Source organism: Brachyistius frenatus, unplaced genomic scaffold (genome assembly GCF_029030835.1).
Source record: "Brachyistius frenatus isolate BFR_SWC_R1_liver_20210118 unplaced genomic scaffold, ASM2903083v1 Contig_13, whole genome shotgun sequence".
Classification (NCBI taxonomy): domain Eukaryota; kingdom Metazoa; phylum Chordata; class Actinopteri; family Embiotocidae; genus Brachyistius; species Brachyistius frenatus.
The window spans coordinates 4,167,769-4,186,369 of record NW_027210612.1 but is presented as its reverse complement, the minus strand read 5'-3'; the positions used below and the strand labels follow the sequence as shown (position 1 = coordinate 4,186,369).

At 41.3% G+C, this 18,601-nt stretch overlaps 3 protein-coding genes across 3 annotated transcripts; 1 reads left to right on the top strand and 2 right to left on the bottom strand.

The window, feature by feature from the left end:
• Positions 1-4,418: 4,418 nt before the first annotated feature.
• mzt1 (mitotic spindle organizing protein 1) lies at positions 4,419-6,557 on the bottom strand. The gene is made up of 3 exons (XM_069692594.1): positions 6,271-6,557; positions 5,968-6,113; positions 4,419-4,942 (listed from the first exon to the last, which is right to left on the bottom strand). Exons 1-3 carry the CDS (start codon positions 6,320-6,322, stop codon positions 4,919-4,921), a joined length of 222 nt encoding a protein of 73 aa, XP_069548695.1. The 5' UTR covers positions 6,323-6,557; the 3' UTR covers positions 4,419-4,918.
• Positions 6,558-7,040: 483 nt separating this feature from the next.
• bora (bora aurora kinase A activator) lies at positions 7,041-10,834 on the top strand. The gene is made up of 11 exons (XM_069692593.1): positions 7,041-7,190; positions 7,732-7,838; positions 8,022-8,067; positions 8,176-8,254; positions 8,412-8,456; positions 8,568-8,624; positions 8,722-8,984; positions 9,359-9,521; positions 9,638-10,200; positions 10,334-10,474; positions 10,664-10,834. Exons 1-11 carry the CDS (start codon positions 7,041-7,043, stop codon positions 10,682-10,684), a joined length of 1,635 nt encoding a protein of 544 aa, XP_069548694.1. The 3' UTR covers positions 10,685-10,834.
• Positions 10,835-11,683: 849 nt separating this feature from the next.
• On the bottom strand, positions 11,684-18,588 carry dis3 (DIS3 exosome endoribonuclease and 3'-5' exoribonuclease). Its single transcript, XM_069692858.1, has 21 exons — positions 18,183-18,588; positions 17,610-17,767; positions 17,250-17,446; positions 17,062-17,135; positions 16,710-16,877; positions 16,358-16,525; positions 16,049-16,162; positions 15,756-15,893; positions 15,451-15,597; positions 15,245-15,361; positions 15,042-15,143; positions 14,579-14,643; positions 14,287-14,371; positions 14,004-14,131; positions 13,790-13,876; positions 13,542-13,698; positions 13,095-13,309; positions 12,752-12,920; positions 12,488-12,646; positions 12,249-12,371; positions 11,684-12,041 (listed from the first exon to the last, which is right to left on the bottom strand). Exons 1-21 carry the CDS (start codon positions 18,399-18,401, stop codon positions 11,973-11,975), a joined length of 2,859 nt encoding a protein of 952 aa, XP_069548959.1. The 5' UTR covers positions 18,402-18,588; the 3' UTR covers positions 11,684-11,972.
• Positions 18,589-18,601: the final 13 nt, after the last annotated feature.

Genomic DNA, 18,601 nt, shown 5'->3' with positions numbered 1-18,601 from the left:
TATCAAGTCACACAGCACATCATTAATCACGGAGAATACAAGCTGTCACTGTAACACACATGCACATACAGAACACAGTCTCACACACACACACACACACACACACACACACACACACACACACACACACACACACACACACACACACACACATTCTCTCTATATTTTTCTGTTTTCCTAACATGCACACACACATGCTCTCTTTACCTTCTGCTTTCTCTCCCTCTTTCTCTTAAACACACACACACACACACACACACACACACACACACACACACACACACACACACACACACACACACACACACACACACACACAATGCAAGCTGTCACTACAATATGCCTGGTATTGTCTTCTTTTAAGGAGAGTGGACAGCTCGTCCACCCTCCGTCTCTATTTTCTACAAGAAAAGTTGAAGAACAAACAGGCTGTTGGAGTTAAACCTTTAAAAAATAAGAAAGAGGAGACGAGAGGAGAGGGGGGAGAGGGTAGGGTGTTAAAACAATTCAACAAATATGAACAGCTGTTCACTTCACCCAAACTCGCCTGAAATTGAATTAACTCAAGTTGTTTTACTACCTGCTTTTATTAGAAGACAATTTAACAACCAAATGTGATTCCAATGTCTGATTAAGGCAGCATATGGTGCCTACCTGTTAAACACAACGTGTTCAATACCAGCTTAACGCCTCAGTGAGCCACTCGAATAAACTAATAAGCCCGATATCATATTAGTCATTACATAGTCCAACACACAAAATTCCAATCTGATAAAAAGGTGGTTTCATTATCATCATAGGGAAAACACAAGGGAGTTTGCATGCACGGCGTCGATAGCATCATCAAGTTTGTTAATTGTTATTCAATTAACTGCTTTTGTTAATGAAACCAATTAATAGTTTAAAACAAGCAAGGAGATATATGATTATTATGCATCTATGCAGAGTACAGCTAATTACAACTGTAAATCAATCAATTCTACATTAATCAGCTTGGAAAATGTCCAAAAACAACAAAGTCACTAAAAGACTTTGGAAGTTTTTTTTTTAGTTTTTTTTTTACATATTTTGATTGCCATGCTATTATCCTGTCTAATGATTGTTAACGATCCTTTAAAGAGTTTATGATCCAATTTCCTTGCTATGAATTTAATTGGGACCTAAATAGTATTGTAAAAGTGTGTCCTGTATTTAATCAACGGTGGTGCATTGGAGAAAGCGCTAACAAGGTCACAGAGCTCCTCTCAGGGCAAATACAGTCGCTGAAGCTTCAGATTGAAGGATGAGGGCCAGACAAGCTCGATCAGTTACAGAAATACTCACAAATCAATCACTTCAGTGCCAGAGTAGCGGATCTAAAGGCATGATCTCCCCAGGATATACACTGCTGTGAGGCATTAAGAACATGCTCAATCTTAAACATCTTAAAATAAACTAGAATATATTCCTCCACCAACTAGTCGCAAGTTGCAGTTTACATCTACGCCGGTCCAGACTCATAATATGTAGGGACCACTGTGAAGGAATTTAATAAAACTTATTAAGAATATTTTTTTGCCAAAATGGGCGTTATCGCCATGTTGACACGCGTTACTACATGTGGAAAGAAACATGCTGTCTTCACTAATTTTTTTTAATTTTTTTACAGAGGATACAGAGAGCCTGAGAACAACAAACACCTGAAGCTCAATATCCACAAAACCAATGAGCTTGTGGTGGATAGCAGAGGAACAGGAGACACCCCGTTACAGTTGTCTTGGCCAAATACGTGTTTTGTGAGGTCACAATTACCTTTGACCACCAAAATGTAATCAGTTCTTCCTTTAGACCAAGTGTATGTTTGTGCTAAATTTGAGAAAATTTGCTTCCAGCGTTCAAGGGATATCTCATTCACAAGACATGGGGATGAATCTGGACAACTTGAACACGTAATGCCTTCATCCACAGCTGTCACTGGGGTGGACACTTAAAAAATGTAAGAGTCATTATTCTTTACAAGAGGCCACATTGTCACACAAATAAGAGGGCCCTACATTGTTAGTTATTTTTAATGCCTCTACGCTGGAAGAATTACGTTTTCAGGCTGTCTGTTTATCTGTCGCAATACCTCAGAAACGGAGGGAATTTCTTTCAAATTTGGCACAAGCATTTACTTGGACTCAAGGATGAACTGATTTGATATTGGTGGTCAAAGGTCAACATCATTGTGACCTCTCGTCTATCCCATTCTTGTGAATCCAGTCTCTTAACGAATCATGGAAATGTCCTTACATCTGGCTCAAACAATCCCTAAGACTCAAAGCTGAACCTAAAGACGTATAAAGGAGTGTAAAATTAAAATGCTGTAGTAAAAGTACTGGTAAAGTGTACTTAGTACTGGTACTTAGTTAAATATCCTTTGTTACTTTTACAGATTTGTCCACAAGTACCCTAAAATACTGTTGCAGGGGTGAAACACTAGCTTTGTCTCTTGTCCAAAAACTCTTTGAAGAAAATCAGACACAAAAAAGTTCCCTTCAAAAACACAACTTATTCAAACTAATCATCCAACTGGAAAAACTTATGAGAATTGATTTTTTTTTTTTTTTTAACAAAGAAATTCAAGCTCTGAAAGGATCATATAATGAGTAATAAAACATGAAATGGACAAACGAAGCCTTGTATCTGCAGGGAGACCATTAAGCCTACCTGTATATTGCTCAAGGTAATTAGTGACCAAAACATAACTGTGCACAAAGAGATCTTTGACTTCTGGTTAAACTCTGCTTCAAATAAGGCTCTGCACTGTAGTTGTTTTCATGAGACAATACGGTTGTAATTGAGGTCTGTAAAAACATCAACAGACCATCTTTCTTCATACATAAGGAACTTCTAATCAGTCCACTCTAATTATTTTCCTAATATTCGTTACACACACCTGAACTGTAATTGCCACACATAGATCTTTCACTTTTAAATGAGACTGCCCTCATTTATCAGAAAAATAATCCTCGGCCTGGATAATTATCAGACGTACAAATATAAACACCTTTAGAAGTTGTGATGTGAGGACCTGCTTGCCTCTTAAGTTGATACAGTCATGTGACCTGACCAGTGCCCTAGTTGAACACCTCTTAGATGTTTATGCATATATGGACGCTAATCTCTGTTAGGACTGTGGGATTTGGGAATATTTTGTTTAACAAAGATCAAAGTAGCTGACTTGGATAAAGAGAAACCCTTCAAACACATCAAACAGAGAGCAATGCATCCCGAATCCCACGCCCATAGTAGCCAATCAAGCCATGCATAACTCTTTTCCTTTGTAAAAGAAGAGGATTCTCGGTGTGGGTCTCCCTCCATCAACATCTCACGCAGTGCACCCCCCACCGAGACCAGGCGTTGTTTGGGCTTATGGACTATCAAGGAGAGCCACAGCACCCGATCTGTATGTCTCTCATAGTTGGCTAACATGATGCTGGTATTGAGGAACAGAGAGATACTGTGTTAGGAGATCAAAGCGGCGGTGCAGAGATTTAGCCTCGCAGCCTGTCCGTCAAGATGGCGAGACAAAGCTAAAGGAGACAGAAATGCTTACACACACACATATCGCTGGCTTTCTCCGTGGTGTGCCTGTGAGGGGTGAGGTGTTACTCTCACATGGCTTAGGGGCTACTCATTTGTAGACATTTTCAGCGCTGCATGAACAACTAAACTCTCGCACACACAGAGGGACACACACACACACACACATACACTTTACAAGCCTGCGCGGTTAAGAGGTCGCTTCTAGCCTCTGCTGTATCTTGGCCTGTGGAGGGATGTGTTCTGTGCTCTCAGCATTTTCCCTCGTCTAGAAGATGAATAGAGCTATTTCGGAGACAGCGGAGAAACAAAACATAGCGGTGTGGTTGGATACATGATGCAGGGGCTTCATTTCTGGTTGATCAAAGTTGTCTTTTTTCTTTTTGTCAAGTGTGCAATACAGCTCTCGTACTGTTTTAGAGCAAAGATTTCAGATCAACAGGACGTCCTGCTGTACACTCTGACCTTTATCCGTCTTCTTTTTTTGTGAAGTATGTGCAATCACTCCTGCGATGTGTTTTTGTATTGTGTTGTACAATCTTTTAAAATCTTTTTCCCTTTCACCTAGTCTGACAGGAAAGATCACTTCCTTTGTAAAATGCCTGAAAGTTGGCTCCTATTAAGGGAAGGCCTGTATATCACCAGGACGAAATTATTTTATAATCTAAATGTAGGACAAATTAAGAGGGTAAATATAAAAAGTACCTGCGAAGACCTCAGAAGCTGTGATTCATCGGTAAAAATCATGAGACAAGTTGTAACTGTGCAGGTTTTCCTGCAGGTTTGGGTGCAGGTTTTCCAGCGCCCAATGAAGATCGACAGATTGGAAATAAGAAAGACACAGCACCACCTGGTGGCCACTGACAGTAACAGTTTAATTTAGACACTCCATCCTTGATGGTCACATGAATACAAATGGGGAAAGGATTAAGTTTGAAAAAAACAAAAAAATATGGTGACAGAAAATGAAAAACAATTCATAAGAAATTACAGACATTTCAAAACACCATAAAAACATTTCCTCATGAAAAGTGCCACACAAGTTGAAGATCAGAAAGTAGAAGTCTGCTCTTAAATTAAGGCAGGATGTCGATGTTAACCTGAAATAACACTTTACAAAATGTTTTAGGAACAACTTGGAGTAGGGATAAATCTGAGGTAGAATGGCAGAGCCTGCCCTCACGAAAACCCAGACACAAGTTAAAGCGCAGCACAGGAGCACATTAGTCACCAAGAGGAGGACAGAGTGCCAAAACACAGACAAATCTGATTGGCTGAAGAGCCCATGGTAGACCCAGGAACGAGGCATGATCCCCATTAAAAGGTCCCAAACTGAGGTGATCACTTTTCATCTTCAGTTTGTGCAGTTCTCAGAAGCCTGGAGAAAAATAAATAGACACATCAGTGATTCATCATCACGATTCAGTGTTTGATCATTTTAATGTGTACAAAATGTTTGCAAAACTTGGTGAAAACGAATGGGTGGGAAGGGACCGCTGGAATGTGTCACAAATTACAGTTTAAGAGTTCAGTATACACCAGTCACCCGCCTAGGCTAACTAACTCGTGCCACCTTTTGCCATCAAAACAGCTCTGACCTGTCAAGGCATGGAGGTATTATCCTGCAGAGAGAGGCCGCTGCCATCAGGGAATACTGCTGCACGAAGGACGATACGCGGTCTGCAACCAGGTGGTATCTGTCAAAAGTAGCTTCCTGCCGGCCTGCCTTCTTCTCATCATGCATCCTGCTGCCGTCTTTTACTTTTCTTTTCCCCGAGTAAACGATGCGCACGTATCCAGCCGTCCGCATGATGCGTGTCAGTATGAAGGTTTATAGCAACATATGCTGCAAAAGCTCTTTTTTGGGATAGGACCACACTGGCCTCCTTTGCTCCCCACACCTGGGCGCCCGTAACCCAGTCACCGCTTCACCAGTTGTCCTTCCTTCGACCGCTTTTGGTTTGCATCAACAACTGCACACCAAGAACACCCCGTAACACCTGTTTTTTTTGTGTGTTTTTTTTGGGGGAGATGTGCTGACCCAGTAGTCTTGCCATCACAATTTGACCCTTGTCAAAAGTTGCTAGATCATTATGCGAGCCCATTTTCCTGCTTCCAACAAGAACTGTTCACATACTTGTCTAATATATCCCACACCTTCACGGGTGCTTTGCAACAACAAATTAAAAAAATATATATATATATATAAAATACAAACTGGTTACGGCTTCTCAAATGTGTTTTTTGCTCTCCTCCTAGTTATATCATCGCACACTGGGAGAGTCAGTGTTTTCAACTGTTCATTAGGCAGTGCAAGACATTGTATTTTAAGACATCCCTTCGATGTCTAATTTTTTTTCTTCAAGAAGATGTGCAGGCTCTTTTGAGAGCCGGATTTCGTACCTTGAGGGACTCCGAAGCTTTACGCAGTTCTTTGATGACAGCAGACAGGGCTTCGGGGTTGATGCCCTGCTCGCACAGTCTCACACATATCGACAGAGACTCCATGTCCAAACCGGTGTTTAGCAACCTGGAGATCTCCAGCAACACTGTTGGGAGAAAGAAAGTGACGTGGATGAATTGTCTGATGACAAGACAAAACTCTCATGCTGTGGGTTTTGCTAAATAGCCTGCCTATTAAGAATTGAATAATCGTTTATAAATATATGAATTCGTTCACGTGACGTGTATTTTATACATATTTACCGTCCATTGTCTCCCGGACTGCGTTTAGGTTTGCATTTGCTGCACTTGCCATAGTGAATGGATATAAGTTAGCCAACGCTAGCTAGCAGGTGGCTGGCAAATGAAGAGTTGAAAGAAGTTTTTGACGCGATACAATGCGAGTAAGTGATCACAACACTTCAGCTGGAAATTAAACGTTTCGCATTCATTTTAGACAAGTCCTCCAAAAATAAGAAACGCGCAAACATTAAGGAACGACGTTAGCAGCTGGTTAGCCGCCTATCTCGCTGAACACTAACGAAACTGTTGGCGGAAGTGACGACACACACGTCCTCATTGGCTCACAAGAACTTCCTGTAGCGTTCCTATTGGCTGGCAGACCTTGTGGGCGAAATTGAAATAAACGTTGGAACTGTGCCTGGTGATTGTTTGCTGCTCTATGAAGATTGTTTTTTAGCTGCGCGTTCAAAGTCCTGGTCCCATAACAGTTGTAAGTACCGACGATTAAAACAAAAAATTAAAAATTAAAAAAAATGTATGTAGCTCATATATGAATGTGCCGATGATTTGTTTGAGTAAAGTTTAAATACCGTAACGCTGTAACCAACTTCCTTCTTCAATGGACGCTTCCTTCGAGTGCCGGTGAGCTCTATAGAAACGGAACTTAATGCAGCTAAACTACCAAAGCAGAGAAACAAACCGTCGTCTTGGTTTATTGTGTAATGCCAATTTCCTGTTTTAAATGTCCTTTTCCTTCATCCTGACTGAGCTATTTGTCGTTATCAGCTAAGATGGGGGATCATGTTGAGCTCCAGATCACTCCAGAGACTCCAGGCAGGCCTTCCATCAGAAACCCCTTTGAAAGTCCCAATGACTACCACCATCTCCGGGAGCCGCTGGTGCCGAGCCCATCCGTCTTCAAGTCCAAGGCTTGTAAAGCTGTAAGTCCGAACACATCTCATACCAATCAGTTCCTTTATATCTTCTTAATGCAATGTGACACATGCACAAACGCACATGTAGGGCTCTAAATAACAATTATTGACACTGATTCATCGTTCCATTATTTTCTCAATTAATCAATTGGGTGAATGTCAGAAAAGCGTGAAAAATGTCAATCAGTGTTTCCCAAAGCCTACAGACTAAAATGTCTTCGTTTGTCCTGACCAACAGTCCACAACCAAAATATATTCGGTTTATTTTTTTTAGGGAGAACTAAAACAACCAGGAAATACTTCCATTTAAGAAGTTGGAACCAGATCATTTTAGCTTTTACTTTTATTTATTTTTTATATAAAAAAAAAAATATGACTCAAATCAATTCATTTTCTGTCAATCATCTAATGGACTAATCATTGGGGCTCCTCACATGTCTTCCGTCAAATAGCTCAATTCTCTAAAATATTGTGCTGCATTATGTTCATAAGTTTTGATTTAGTAATAGGTGGATGTGGTCTTTATTCGCTTCTGTCTCTTCTATAGACTCCACCCAAGTTTAACTGGTCTATTGATGAAATGGCCAGTCTTCTACCAGTGCACATAGACCAAGAGGATATCCAGCGACAGTCTTTTTACCTCAGCCAGACAAGGTATGTAGTGAAACACACAAGTCATAGTGGTTGTTGTGGTTATCAGGATGTCATTGTGACAAGACTCAGAGGAAGGAAAGTGTTCTTCTTCTTAACCAAGACAATTCTGGTGCGATAAATCTGGTGAGCAAATTAAAGACAGCAGGGGATTTGAGTATGAAATGTCTTTATTCTTTCTTTTAGGATGGATTCTGATGTTGAGGAAAAATGTCAGAATGCTATTGAGCAGGTACGACAATCTAATCAGTTCTCTTCTTATTGCATAATGACAATTTATTTTAGTGTATTGCTGATTTATAGTTTGTCTTTGTAATCATGTCATTTCCTCCCAATAAAGTTTTTCACTAAAGGAGCCATTGTGCCCTCCCCCTGGGCAGCACCAGACACCCGAAAAACCCTTCAGCTCCATAAGAAAAGTAACTAAACTTACAGTTCATGTTACTGTTTAACTCCTGGAAGTCCTTCATAGTTTTTGATCACACTGTCTTTCCCACATTTACTTTTCCATTTCACTTTGTACTCTAATTTTGTGAATTATTTCATGTTAATGTTATTGTGTCTGTGGACTTGTAGGTTCTCTGTCGGCAATGATTGCAGAAGAGCCAGAAAAGATCTCAGGTTGGTGTATTTTTGAGAGGGTTTGAGGGTTCAATATTACTTTCTAAAATCTCTGCCCCAACTCTTATTTCTTTAAACTATTTTCTAACTTCTTTTTTTTTTTTTCCACAGTGTCTTGTCAGACAACCCTTTCCCTGCCTTTAGCTTTCGATCTGGAGAAAATACTCGGTAAGTCTCAGCTAAATGCCAGCAGAATCAAAGCTGGAAAATCTGTTACGACAGAATATCCACAATCATAATTGTTGGTCTGTTTCTTCTCTCTCAGGGGAATATTACCGCTATGAGGAAGCGTACGATGCTGTGCAGGAGAGTCTTAGTTCCTCCTCCTTGAGACGAAAACTCTTCCTCGATGGCCAGGGTGGCTCCGACAGCTCTGGCCCACCGAGCCCAGAGAGGGGCCACACCAGACTGGAGAGGCTATCTGTCAACAGAGTGGCAGGAGCTGTCAGGGAAGTTGAAGGTTCTGAGGGAGAAGCTATGTTTTCCTCCCCTTTGCCCTGTGATGTATCAGCTCCGACTCCCCCTACGGTGAGTGAAGAAGTGTAGGGATGCAAATGACGATTATTTTGCCGTACATTCGGAACTGAATATATCTTAGTCGCGCTATCAGCTAAAGCATCTCATTGTTAATCATGAAATTGAAGAAAGAAATTGGAAATCTGTGGACACGCAATCAGCATACGTTTATTGCTGAAATTGTTTACTACTTGAAATTCTTAATCCACCTATTATTTTAATAATATCTGCAGATTTTGGTCTCAAAAATAGTAACTTAACTAATATTTTTAGTGTTTTTAAAGCAGAGAATTGCAGTTTTTTTTTAATAAATTTTGTTTTAATTTGGATCAAAGTGAACACCTACGCTATTAAACAAAAATTGACTTGCATTGTCTTATTTATAGGGTCAGTTCTCTTCCAGTCCCATCCAGCACGGCTGCTTCCGGGACTGCAGCCTCGGCAGCATCAGCAGCCCTCTGTTTCCTGATTGTTCATCTCGTGCTGGCCTCGTCTCCCCCACCACTTCTCCTATTGTTGCGCATGCAGAGCGCACACCTGTAGGCTCAGGTAGACCATTTGTCTGTTTCTGACAATACAAACATTTCCAAATGAAGCAGAGTTGAGGAAACAACTTTTTACATTTTGAACTAATTTTCATCTCAATTTGAATCTGTGTTCTTTAGCTGAGAGGAAACGGCAGAGCAATTTGACCCCACACGGAGTTCCCCATGATATAGACCTCACGTCCTGCAATGAGAGTCCATTTGTCGAAGGTTGCTCTCCCATTCGTGGCTGTTCCCCACACCAGCTCTATTGCCACAATGAGCCGCACCACAGCGCCAGACCCAAGCCCAGATCTAGAGTCCGCTGCTGGGCTTCCCCTCCCCTCATCTCCCCGATCCTCAACCCTAAGTTCCAAGACAATCAGAACGCTGAAGAACACCTCCCCCCCTCCTCATCTTCCCTCCCCTCTATGGACCTAGATCCATCGTCACCTGTGGCCCGAGACGCTCACCCTGCTGACACAGAGAGAGTCACCCTGGATCCTATGACACCTGTGAAAATGGAGGAGGACAAGGAGATGGGAGTAGAAGGGAGGCTGGATGATGAGGAAGATGAAGTTGTAGGGCCTTTGGGACAGTTGACCAGCTCTCGTATGTGCAATGTATCAGCAACAGAAAGCTGTCAGATGTTTGTATCTCTTCTGACAGAGGGAAGCAGCATACGCTACGATTCCAGCATGCAGGTTTGTGAGAACAATTGCACCCACGTAGAACTAAGGGCTACTTTATTTTTGCATTTAATTGTATATCTAACTTAAAACTTTTCACAATGATATGTTTAATATTTCTCATTTCCTGCTTTTTGTGTGCGTTCAGGTGGATAGCGGCTACAACACTACATCAGTGGGCACAGCCAGTCTTATTGATGGCCTGAGCTCAGACTGTCACAGCAAAGAGTCCTTCAGTTCTAACCCGGTGGAAGAAGCCTTTCAAGTCGCTCGGTACACTAAAGTAAAGGTACCGTTGACCCTTTTACATACAATCTCAAGGCTGTGGATATATAAATTGGTGTCTTTAGGTTTAATTTATAATCAAATGATCAAAATCTGATGATTTGAAATACATGACTGATGGTATATTGCATATTTTTGTAATTTTTTATTTTGTTTTTCACCTTTGACTAAAAATAAGTTTCTTATTTTCCAGGTATTTTATCCTCACCACTGATCCACCTGGTTGATGCATTTAAAGGGATGCCTCTTCCAGTGGAAGCTTAAGATGATTTTTATTTTATTTTTTTTACAATCAAATACAACAAAGTTTATATGTTTGGAGCATTTATGGAAAATGAATTTGGTTTGAATGCATGTGGTGAACTGTTGAATGAGGTTTGAAGAGAACTGAGGGGGTTCACAAGTGGTTATTAGTTCTTTTAAGGTTACCTGACTTGAACTCTCTACCAGAGTTAATTTTATCGCAATTTATTAAAGGGAAGTGTTAACCCATAGACCCTCTGAGTCCTGCTGTAACACACTGAACTATGTCGTTCTCAGTCAGCAGTACTTTTAGATCCAGTATGATTAAGAGAGGAAAAATATGAATTCTGTATCAAACTTGCACATTAACCTTCTTGAATGCTGTATTGATGCTAATGTCAATATTTCAATGTATTTGTTGCTGACATGATAGATCCTGACTTTCCGATGACATCAGATCTGTACTGTATTTATAAAACAGTTTGTCGTGTTTTTAAATAACAAGAGCAGCTTTTTTTCTTTGTGAATGATTAAGAATTGGTCAAATTCAGGTTACTTGTGGATCTTATTTGTATTGTTAGAATATTTATTCTAGAATAAGACACGCTGAATAATGCCACTAGTTAATTAAAAGCTGATTGAGCCATTTCTTTACCATTTTTCTATACTTAAGCGTGAGCTGGATTGTTGTCACATTAAATTAACTTGAATTATTTGTTTGGCTTGAGAATACATTGTTTATCTTTAAATTAGATATTTCTTAATTGTTTTTTGCAGAGCTGAATATTTTTGGGAAAGGAGTATTTTGACCAGAAATAAGACAGAACATTGAGCCCCTAACATTTATATAACATTACCTTCTTGTAAGTGCATCACTTTGACATATCCTAATCCTGTGGTTTTTGATATTTTGTTGAAAAAAATAATTCAGTGGGAAATTTTCCAGAAAAGAAAAACACACAAAATCATGTAGGTAAAAAAAAAAACACATTTTAATGACCGAGTTGCCTACCACACAGTTATTTGACAAGTTACACTGTATTTATCTTTGTCTTGTCTTGCTTTTATACAAGCAGAGTGGTGCATGTGAGGTCAGAGCAGTGTGTTTGCTGTGGTAGATTTGTTAAATGGGCATCATTGCCTGAAGTTTACCAGTCAACTGTGTCAAAAGTCCAGACTGGCTCTTTTCTAGATTGTTAGTTTTTCGATTTTGAAGGGTCACCTTGTGGTTTAGGTGAATTACGGTGCTACTTCCTGTGTCAGCGGTCCAGCTTTGGTTTCTTGGCCTGTGGTTCAGTGTTTGGTGCTGGCACACTCACACCAGTGATCTAAAAAGAAAAAAAAAACCATTTAATTCTAGTAAATTCTGGTAATTTGGAATTAAATGAAGGAATGCTCTTATCAGAACTTGATGAAAACAATGTGTTACTCTTAATCAAATCTAAATACTGGCCACTGTTTGGCTAAAGTAACAAATGGAAGAACAAAAATCTCTTTGTCTGAAATTAAAGTTGTTAATTTCAGTGTGTCCTTACCACAGGGTCAATCAGAGACATGCGGATCTTCTGGTGCTGAATGTTGGAGTCATCTAGGCTGATGGTGACCTTCACCTTGTCAAATATGTGGAATGTGTGCTGCTCCACATTCAGAGTTGGACCCTGCACATATACAGGAGAGATATTTCAACCAATGTTGAGTTACTTGTATAAAACAATGACATATTAAAACACAAACTGATGATATCTTGTTGTTGATAAATAATAAAAGTTTATACCTCTTCATTAAAAACCATGCTTGGGGCAACTTTGTCTTTGTGGTCAAAGAAGACTGTTCCCTCGAGGCCGAACTTTGGGATGAGTACGATGATGGCGTTCTTCCTCACAAACAGAACGAACCCTTCTTCGTTCAGAATGCCTCGAGTCTTGAAGAACAGCTGGAAAGAGACGACTTGTGTTAAACAAAAAGCACGGCGTGTGGTGAAGATGGTTCAGGACAGTTGGTTGTTTATATATTTATATTCAAGTTTCTATGCGTTTACCTGTGTGTGGAAGGCCACGGACGCCCTTTGTGCGTACTGAGACATTTTGTGTCTGTAGTTGAGATTGTTGCAGAGGGCCGACTGCTTATGTTTGTCCATCAAATCGGCGTATGTGCTGTCTGCTCCGATGGCCACTGCCAGCAGGCGGTGCACGATGATATCTGCGTACCTGTGCAGGAGAGCAGAGAGACCGTGGAGGCGGTACGGGTTTAGACAAGAGAGGGGAAGGAATATGGATGACATTAAGGAAGTTAAAAAGAACTACGGTGTATGCACCGTTCTTTGCGACAGAAGCCTGACCCCACATATTTAGTCAAGCTGTCTAGAGTTTCTGTTTTCTTACCTCCTAATAGGTGACGTGAAGTGCGTATAAATGGGCGAAGCGAGACCGTAGTGGTGGAAATCGCTGTCCATGCCGGAACAAAAGTAGACGGCTTGCATCATGCAGCGGGTGGCCAAGATGCGCAGCAGCGTGTTGAAGTACGGGAAGCCGTCTACTTTGGCTCCATCAAGGGAGTCGGCCAGCGCCTTCGCCGAATCAGTGTGGATGTCCACATCCTGATGAAAGATGGAGAGGAAAAATGTTGCTAACTAAAGATATTTTAATAACAGAAAACCTAAGGATGGAGGCCAGTGTTTGTACTCGATAAGTGTACTGCAATGATTCACAAACACGGATACCTTCGCTGTTGCTTTAGGGGTGCAGATGAACTAAATAAACCATAACTAGCCTATAATTTAAACATAAACCAAAGCATTTTTTCCTGCATGGTTATTTGTCTCTTCTCACCTTGGACTTTCCAGCCTTGAGCAGGATATCATAGTTGGATGGAGGAGGTGCCGGATGTTTCCTCAGCACAGCACATTCTGGAAATTCATTGTAAATCTTCTGGGCGACTGAGATATTGGCGAGCAACATGAACTCCTCCACCATGGAGTTAGTCTCCCTGATAACCAAGAGATGGGTGAATTTACATACATCTAAAACACAGCATGACTTACACAGATGCACTTCATTTTCTTTTTCAAGTGACCTACATGAGCTCTTTAGTCTGGAGGTCAATGGGGTCGTGGGTTTCACTGTCTATGTGGAAACGGACTTCTATGGACGACAGCGTCAATGCCCTGAAAGATATTAAATGCAACACAAAACACAATTCACGTCAATTACAGCCAGTTTAAATATAGAGTTATAAGTCTCTGTTTTTGACTCTTTCCTCATGTCTCTGAACGGATTTTTCCAAGTGCATACCCTTTCTCTATCCTCTTCCTCTTGAGGATTTTGGCGAGTTTGTTGAGACCCCGCAGGCCTTTGGTGATGTCATCATCCATGTTGGTGTCATCAATCCTCATCTGGGCCTCCGCATAGGTCAGGGATGCCTGGACCATATCAAATTGAAAATCGAAGAAACATAACTAAATGGAAACTATGCTTGAAAATATCTTGAGCAGGTGGATGTATCATTTGCAAGGAATTTAATACAGGCACTTCTACAAAAAAAATAAAGATAGTGCAAATTTTGTTGGAACTTTACCTTGGAGTTAATGACACTCTTTGTGAAGCGTGTTTTCAGGATTTCAGCCTTGTGGTTCATTTCCCAGATACATGAGAAAGCCAGCCTAATAAGAGAGTAAAAGCGACCAGAATCAGAGACAAACATTTGAAATACAATCAGTATCAACTGGAATGGACAAAAACAGCCCGCTCGCTGTAGTGGTTATAGATTGTTTAGGTTGTTTAAGTACAATAAAAGCACACCGGATTATCTACTCCATGGAAGTGAAAATGTTGATAATTGTGTAAAAGTGTGTCTTTTCAGTCCTGACCTCTCCACGTTGGAGCGCAGAGAACAAAGATTTGAGCTGAGCAGCTCAGGAACCATGTCGATCCTCTGTTGGACACAATAACAAATACAACAGTCAAGTCAAAATTACTACTATATCTATAAATTGATAACCCAAATTTCAATAAAAATCCAGTTTCCTTTTTTAAAAATGAGTTTAAATTCAATAATAGACCTCATAAACATTCATTGCTGTCACCATATGTCTTGTGCACCTCCAGGGGGCATTTATTCATAGATAAAGAGATAACTGTCTAAAATAGAGTCAAATAGCTAAAAAATTAATTCATGTACATGCTAAACAGATTCTCACATACTTTTTTTTCCAATCATAATGCTAATAACACAGACTCTCATCACATCTTCAGATTAAGAATTTAATATTGGCACTAAACTTCAAATTGTGATAACACAAGGATTCAAATGAGTGAGTCTGATTTTCTTACTTTGCCACACAGGTACACAGTGGTGCCACGATTGGCGGCCTCTTTGTCCAGAGCGTTGCCAGGTCTGATGAAGTGACTGACATCGGCGATGTGGACGCCCACCTACAGCAATGAAATAGCATGCAGAGAGACTCACATGTAATATAGTCACAAATAACTTACCGCTGTTGATACTTAATAGCGTACGTGTACAATATGTGTACCTCAAGGTTTCCGTTTTCCAGCTCTCTGCAGTGCAGCGTGTCATCTATATCTGTACATCCCGGAGGATCCACACTGCACACTGTCAAATGCCTCAGGTCCTCTCTCCCCACCATGTCCTGTGCACACATACACGTTCATCTCTACACAGAACCATTAAGAAATGAACAACAAAACTGTAATAGTGTATCTAGAGGGAAAACGTTACCTCTGGTGTGATGGCCCACGGCGTCTTGGGAAGAAAGCTGAGCACCACCTGAGAGAAGGCCTGATGTGGAACGTCGTGCTCCAGCAGCAGCACCGCCTGCTCTGTGTCCTTGTCCCCTGCACCTCCCAGGCTGCGCACAAAGTGACCCTAACAAACAACATGGCAACAAATGATTTCCCTCCATGGACAGACTAGTGAAGTGTGTCTTCATTTAAATGTAGAGAATATGGACAAATTTATTTCTTGTTGACAAAAGCAAGTTTTCCAAGTTCCAAATATTTGACTGTGAAGAGGTTCCAACTCACATTAGGGTATCTGGAGTCTTTGGGCCAGCCATCGATGGCCACCATGATTCTCTGGCCCGCCAGAGTGGACGACTGACGTGTTTCAATGCGAATGCGCGGGATACGGCGGTCCGCTGGGGTGAAAAGATGCCGGGTGGACTGAATGAAAAAGGAAACAAGAGGGACGATAAGAGATAAGGAAGTCCTAAACAGTATAAGGTATACAGATGTATTCATTTACGTAAAACATGCAAACCAATTTTCGGGACAGCTTCATATTTGTAAACCGAGGATAAGGAGCAGTCCAGGCTCACCTCTTTGATTTGGGAGACATTCAACATGCCGCAGAATGGCCTCCAGTTTCTTTTGATGATTCCCACAACCTTTCCTGTGGGCTTTCTGGCTGCTTCAGCTGCTGATATCATCAACTGCACAGACGCACAGGAACAAAGCGGTCACTCAGACACTAGGCTCTCTTTCAGCAAAACACAGTTCCCAAATACTGTTCATTCTCCTGAATTTTACTCCAACTATAAGAAGGGAAATACCCTCCATCTCCTCCAACTGTAAGCAGAGACATAGGCTGGCAAATCATTCTCCCTTTCAGCTCAGCCCAAATTTACCACATTCTTCTCCTCTTCTTCTTCTTCAACATTGTCGTCCTTTGCTGCGCCTTCATCCTGCAGCACGACTGAGGAGGGCGACACCCACTGATTCCGTGGCAACAGCTGCAGTGCAACCACATCCTGGTGCACTGCTCTGTTGAGATTCTGAAGACCCTGGACGAGAACCTGGCAGCAAGCCGAGAGGACAGTAGAGCTTTTAACAAATGCGTGTACTTCACTATTTCTGTAAGTTGATTATGTTGTTAAAACAATGTATTCTATACCCTTACATCACTATACATTCACAGACATACACACACACACACACACACACACACACACACACACACACACACACACACACACACACCTCTGTGCTGTCTTCCCCCTCTCCCTGGACAAAGACCGTGGCCTCCAGATAGTTGTCCCTGCTCGCCCTATAGGTGCCCTGGAGGAAGGCGCCACTCTTAATTCCCGCTTGGATCCTGGACAGAGGGATGTGCTCTGGAAACAACACTTTACTGCTAGTGATCTCGGCCTGTGGGAGGCGAGATTAAAAAAACAACAACAACAAGGGAACACAAGTGAATGATGTCCTGTGGAGTTTGGGAACACAAAAAAGAAGGAGGTGCAAACAGGAAATAGATATTTTTACGTACACTGTCACTTTAAAACTGGAAATAGCATTTATTTCTGTGTGACAAAATTGTGCCAGTGTTTACCTTGTCATCATTGGACAAAGCCAGATGATCCACAAGCTCAGGATTCGCTGTGAGACTCTTGATGTACTCCTCAACTGGAATGCAAGTCAAGTGAATAAATAGTTGTGACAAAGAAATTTGAAACGGTGTTTGTATCCAGCAGAACTTAGTGGGGAGGCATACTCTCACTGAAAATGACTTTTAATTACATTTGTACACCAGCAGGCCGCTCTCCGCTGCTTTCTGTTTGTTCCCTTGATCGTTGGTGAGGAGGACCACCTTGAGCCCATCTGCGTCCGACTCGGATGTCTTCAGGTGCTTGCTGTACCATTTTGCTGCCACACGGATGGCACGGTCGTTCCGGTCATTGGCCGTCTCCCCCGGTTCACGTTCAATGAAAGTCTCTCTGGTCGAACAGAAATGATACGAATAAAGATACAAAGGTATCAAAAAAGGAAGCATATTTCATGCCTTTCAAAACAAAAGTATCACGAGGGAGCAAGTGGGCGTGTGTAATTAGGATGTTTTGACGCAATATAAAAAAAAAAACATCTGCAGTGTGTTTGTACCTGTGGTGTTCGTTGGTAAAGGTGTAAAAGTGTTTCTCTTTCTCATGTATGATGTCCTTCAGGCGTTTGTAGACTGGTGCGCTCCGGTGCCGTACTTCCTGCAGTACAGTCTGGAGGATGATCACGTTACAAATCCCAGGATCTTCCAACACGTCAATCTGCAGGGACAAATTGTAATATTTGATCTTTTCTTTGGCTCCGTGGGACCCCACTGTAAATCTCATGTCAGGAAACATGGGTGTTATTTTTGATTCACTTCAAGGTTTATCTGAGCTTTCTCAGAGGCAGCTCTGAAATGTAGTCATAGGCTGTATATAAAAGGGATGAAGTATGCAGTAGCATCAAATGGAAATACTTAAGGTCCAAATACTTCAAAATTATACTATAAAAATGTAGTTACATTTCACCAGTGGCCTCTCGTATATCATTATAATGCATAAAAGCATAACGCTGCGTGAGCTCAACATGAGGCACAAACTGAGACTACACATTTGTACGGATTACATATCTAGAAATCATCACGCCGGACCTCTGGATTATTCAAACGCCCCTCTTGTTTGCGAATGAAATTACCTGATGCAGCACCACGTTGGTGTCGGGGATCAGATAATGTGGATAAGAGCAGAGATCGCTTTCAATACGAGCGTCTTTCTGCAGCACCGTAGCCTCCTGCTTGCAATCCGTGCAACATTCACATCCACACCAAATATCGTCTCTCAGATAATGCTCGCGCACTATTTTCATCACCCCACCCGATCGGGTCTTCTTAACAAAGGTTTTAGATTTCAGCATGATGCCGATAAAAGCCTCAAAAAGTTAAATCCAGATTTTCTTCTTCTTTTTTTTTTATATCCGACCACCTGATGGCAAACAAGCAGCTGCCCATGTGTACACGAGCTCACTGGCCAGTCAAAGCTTTCCAGGAGTTTAGAGCTAATCCGTGAAGTCGTATTTGTTTCAACCACGTGTTTTTCCTGCGTAATAATCTCTAT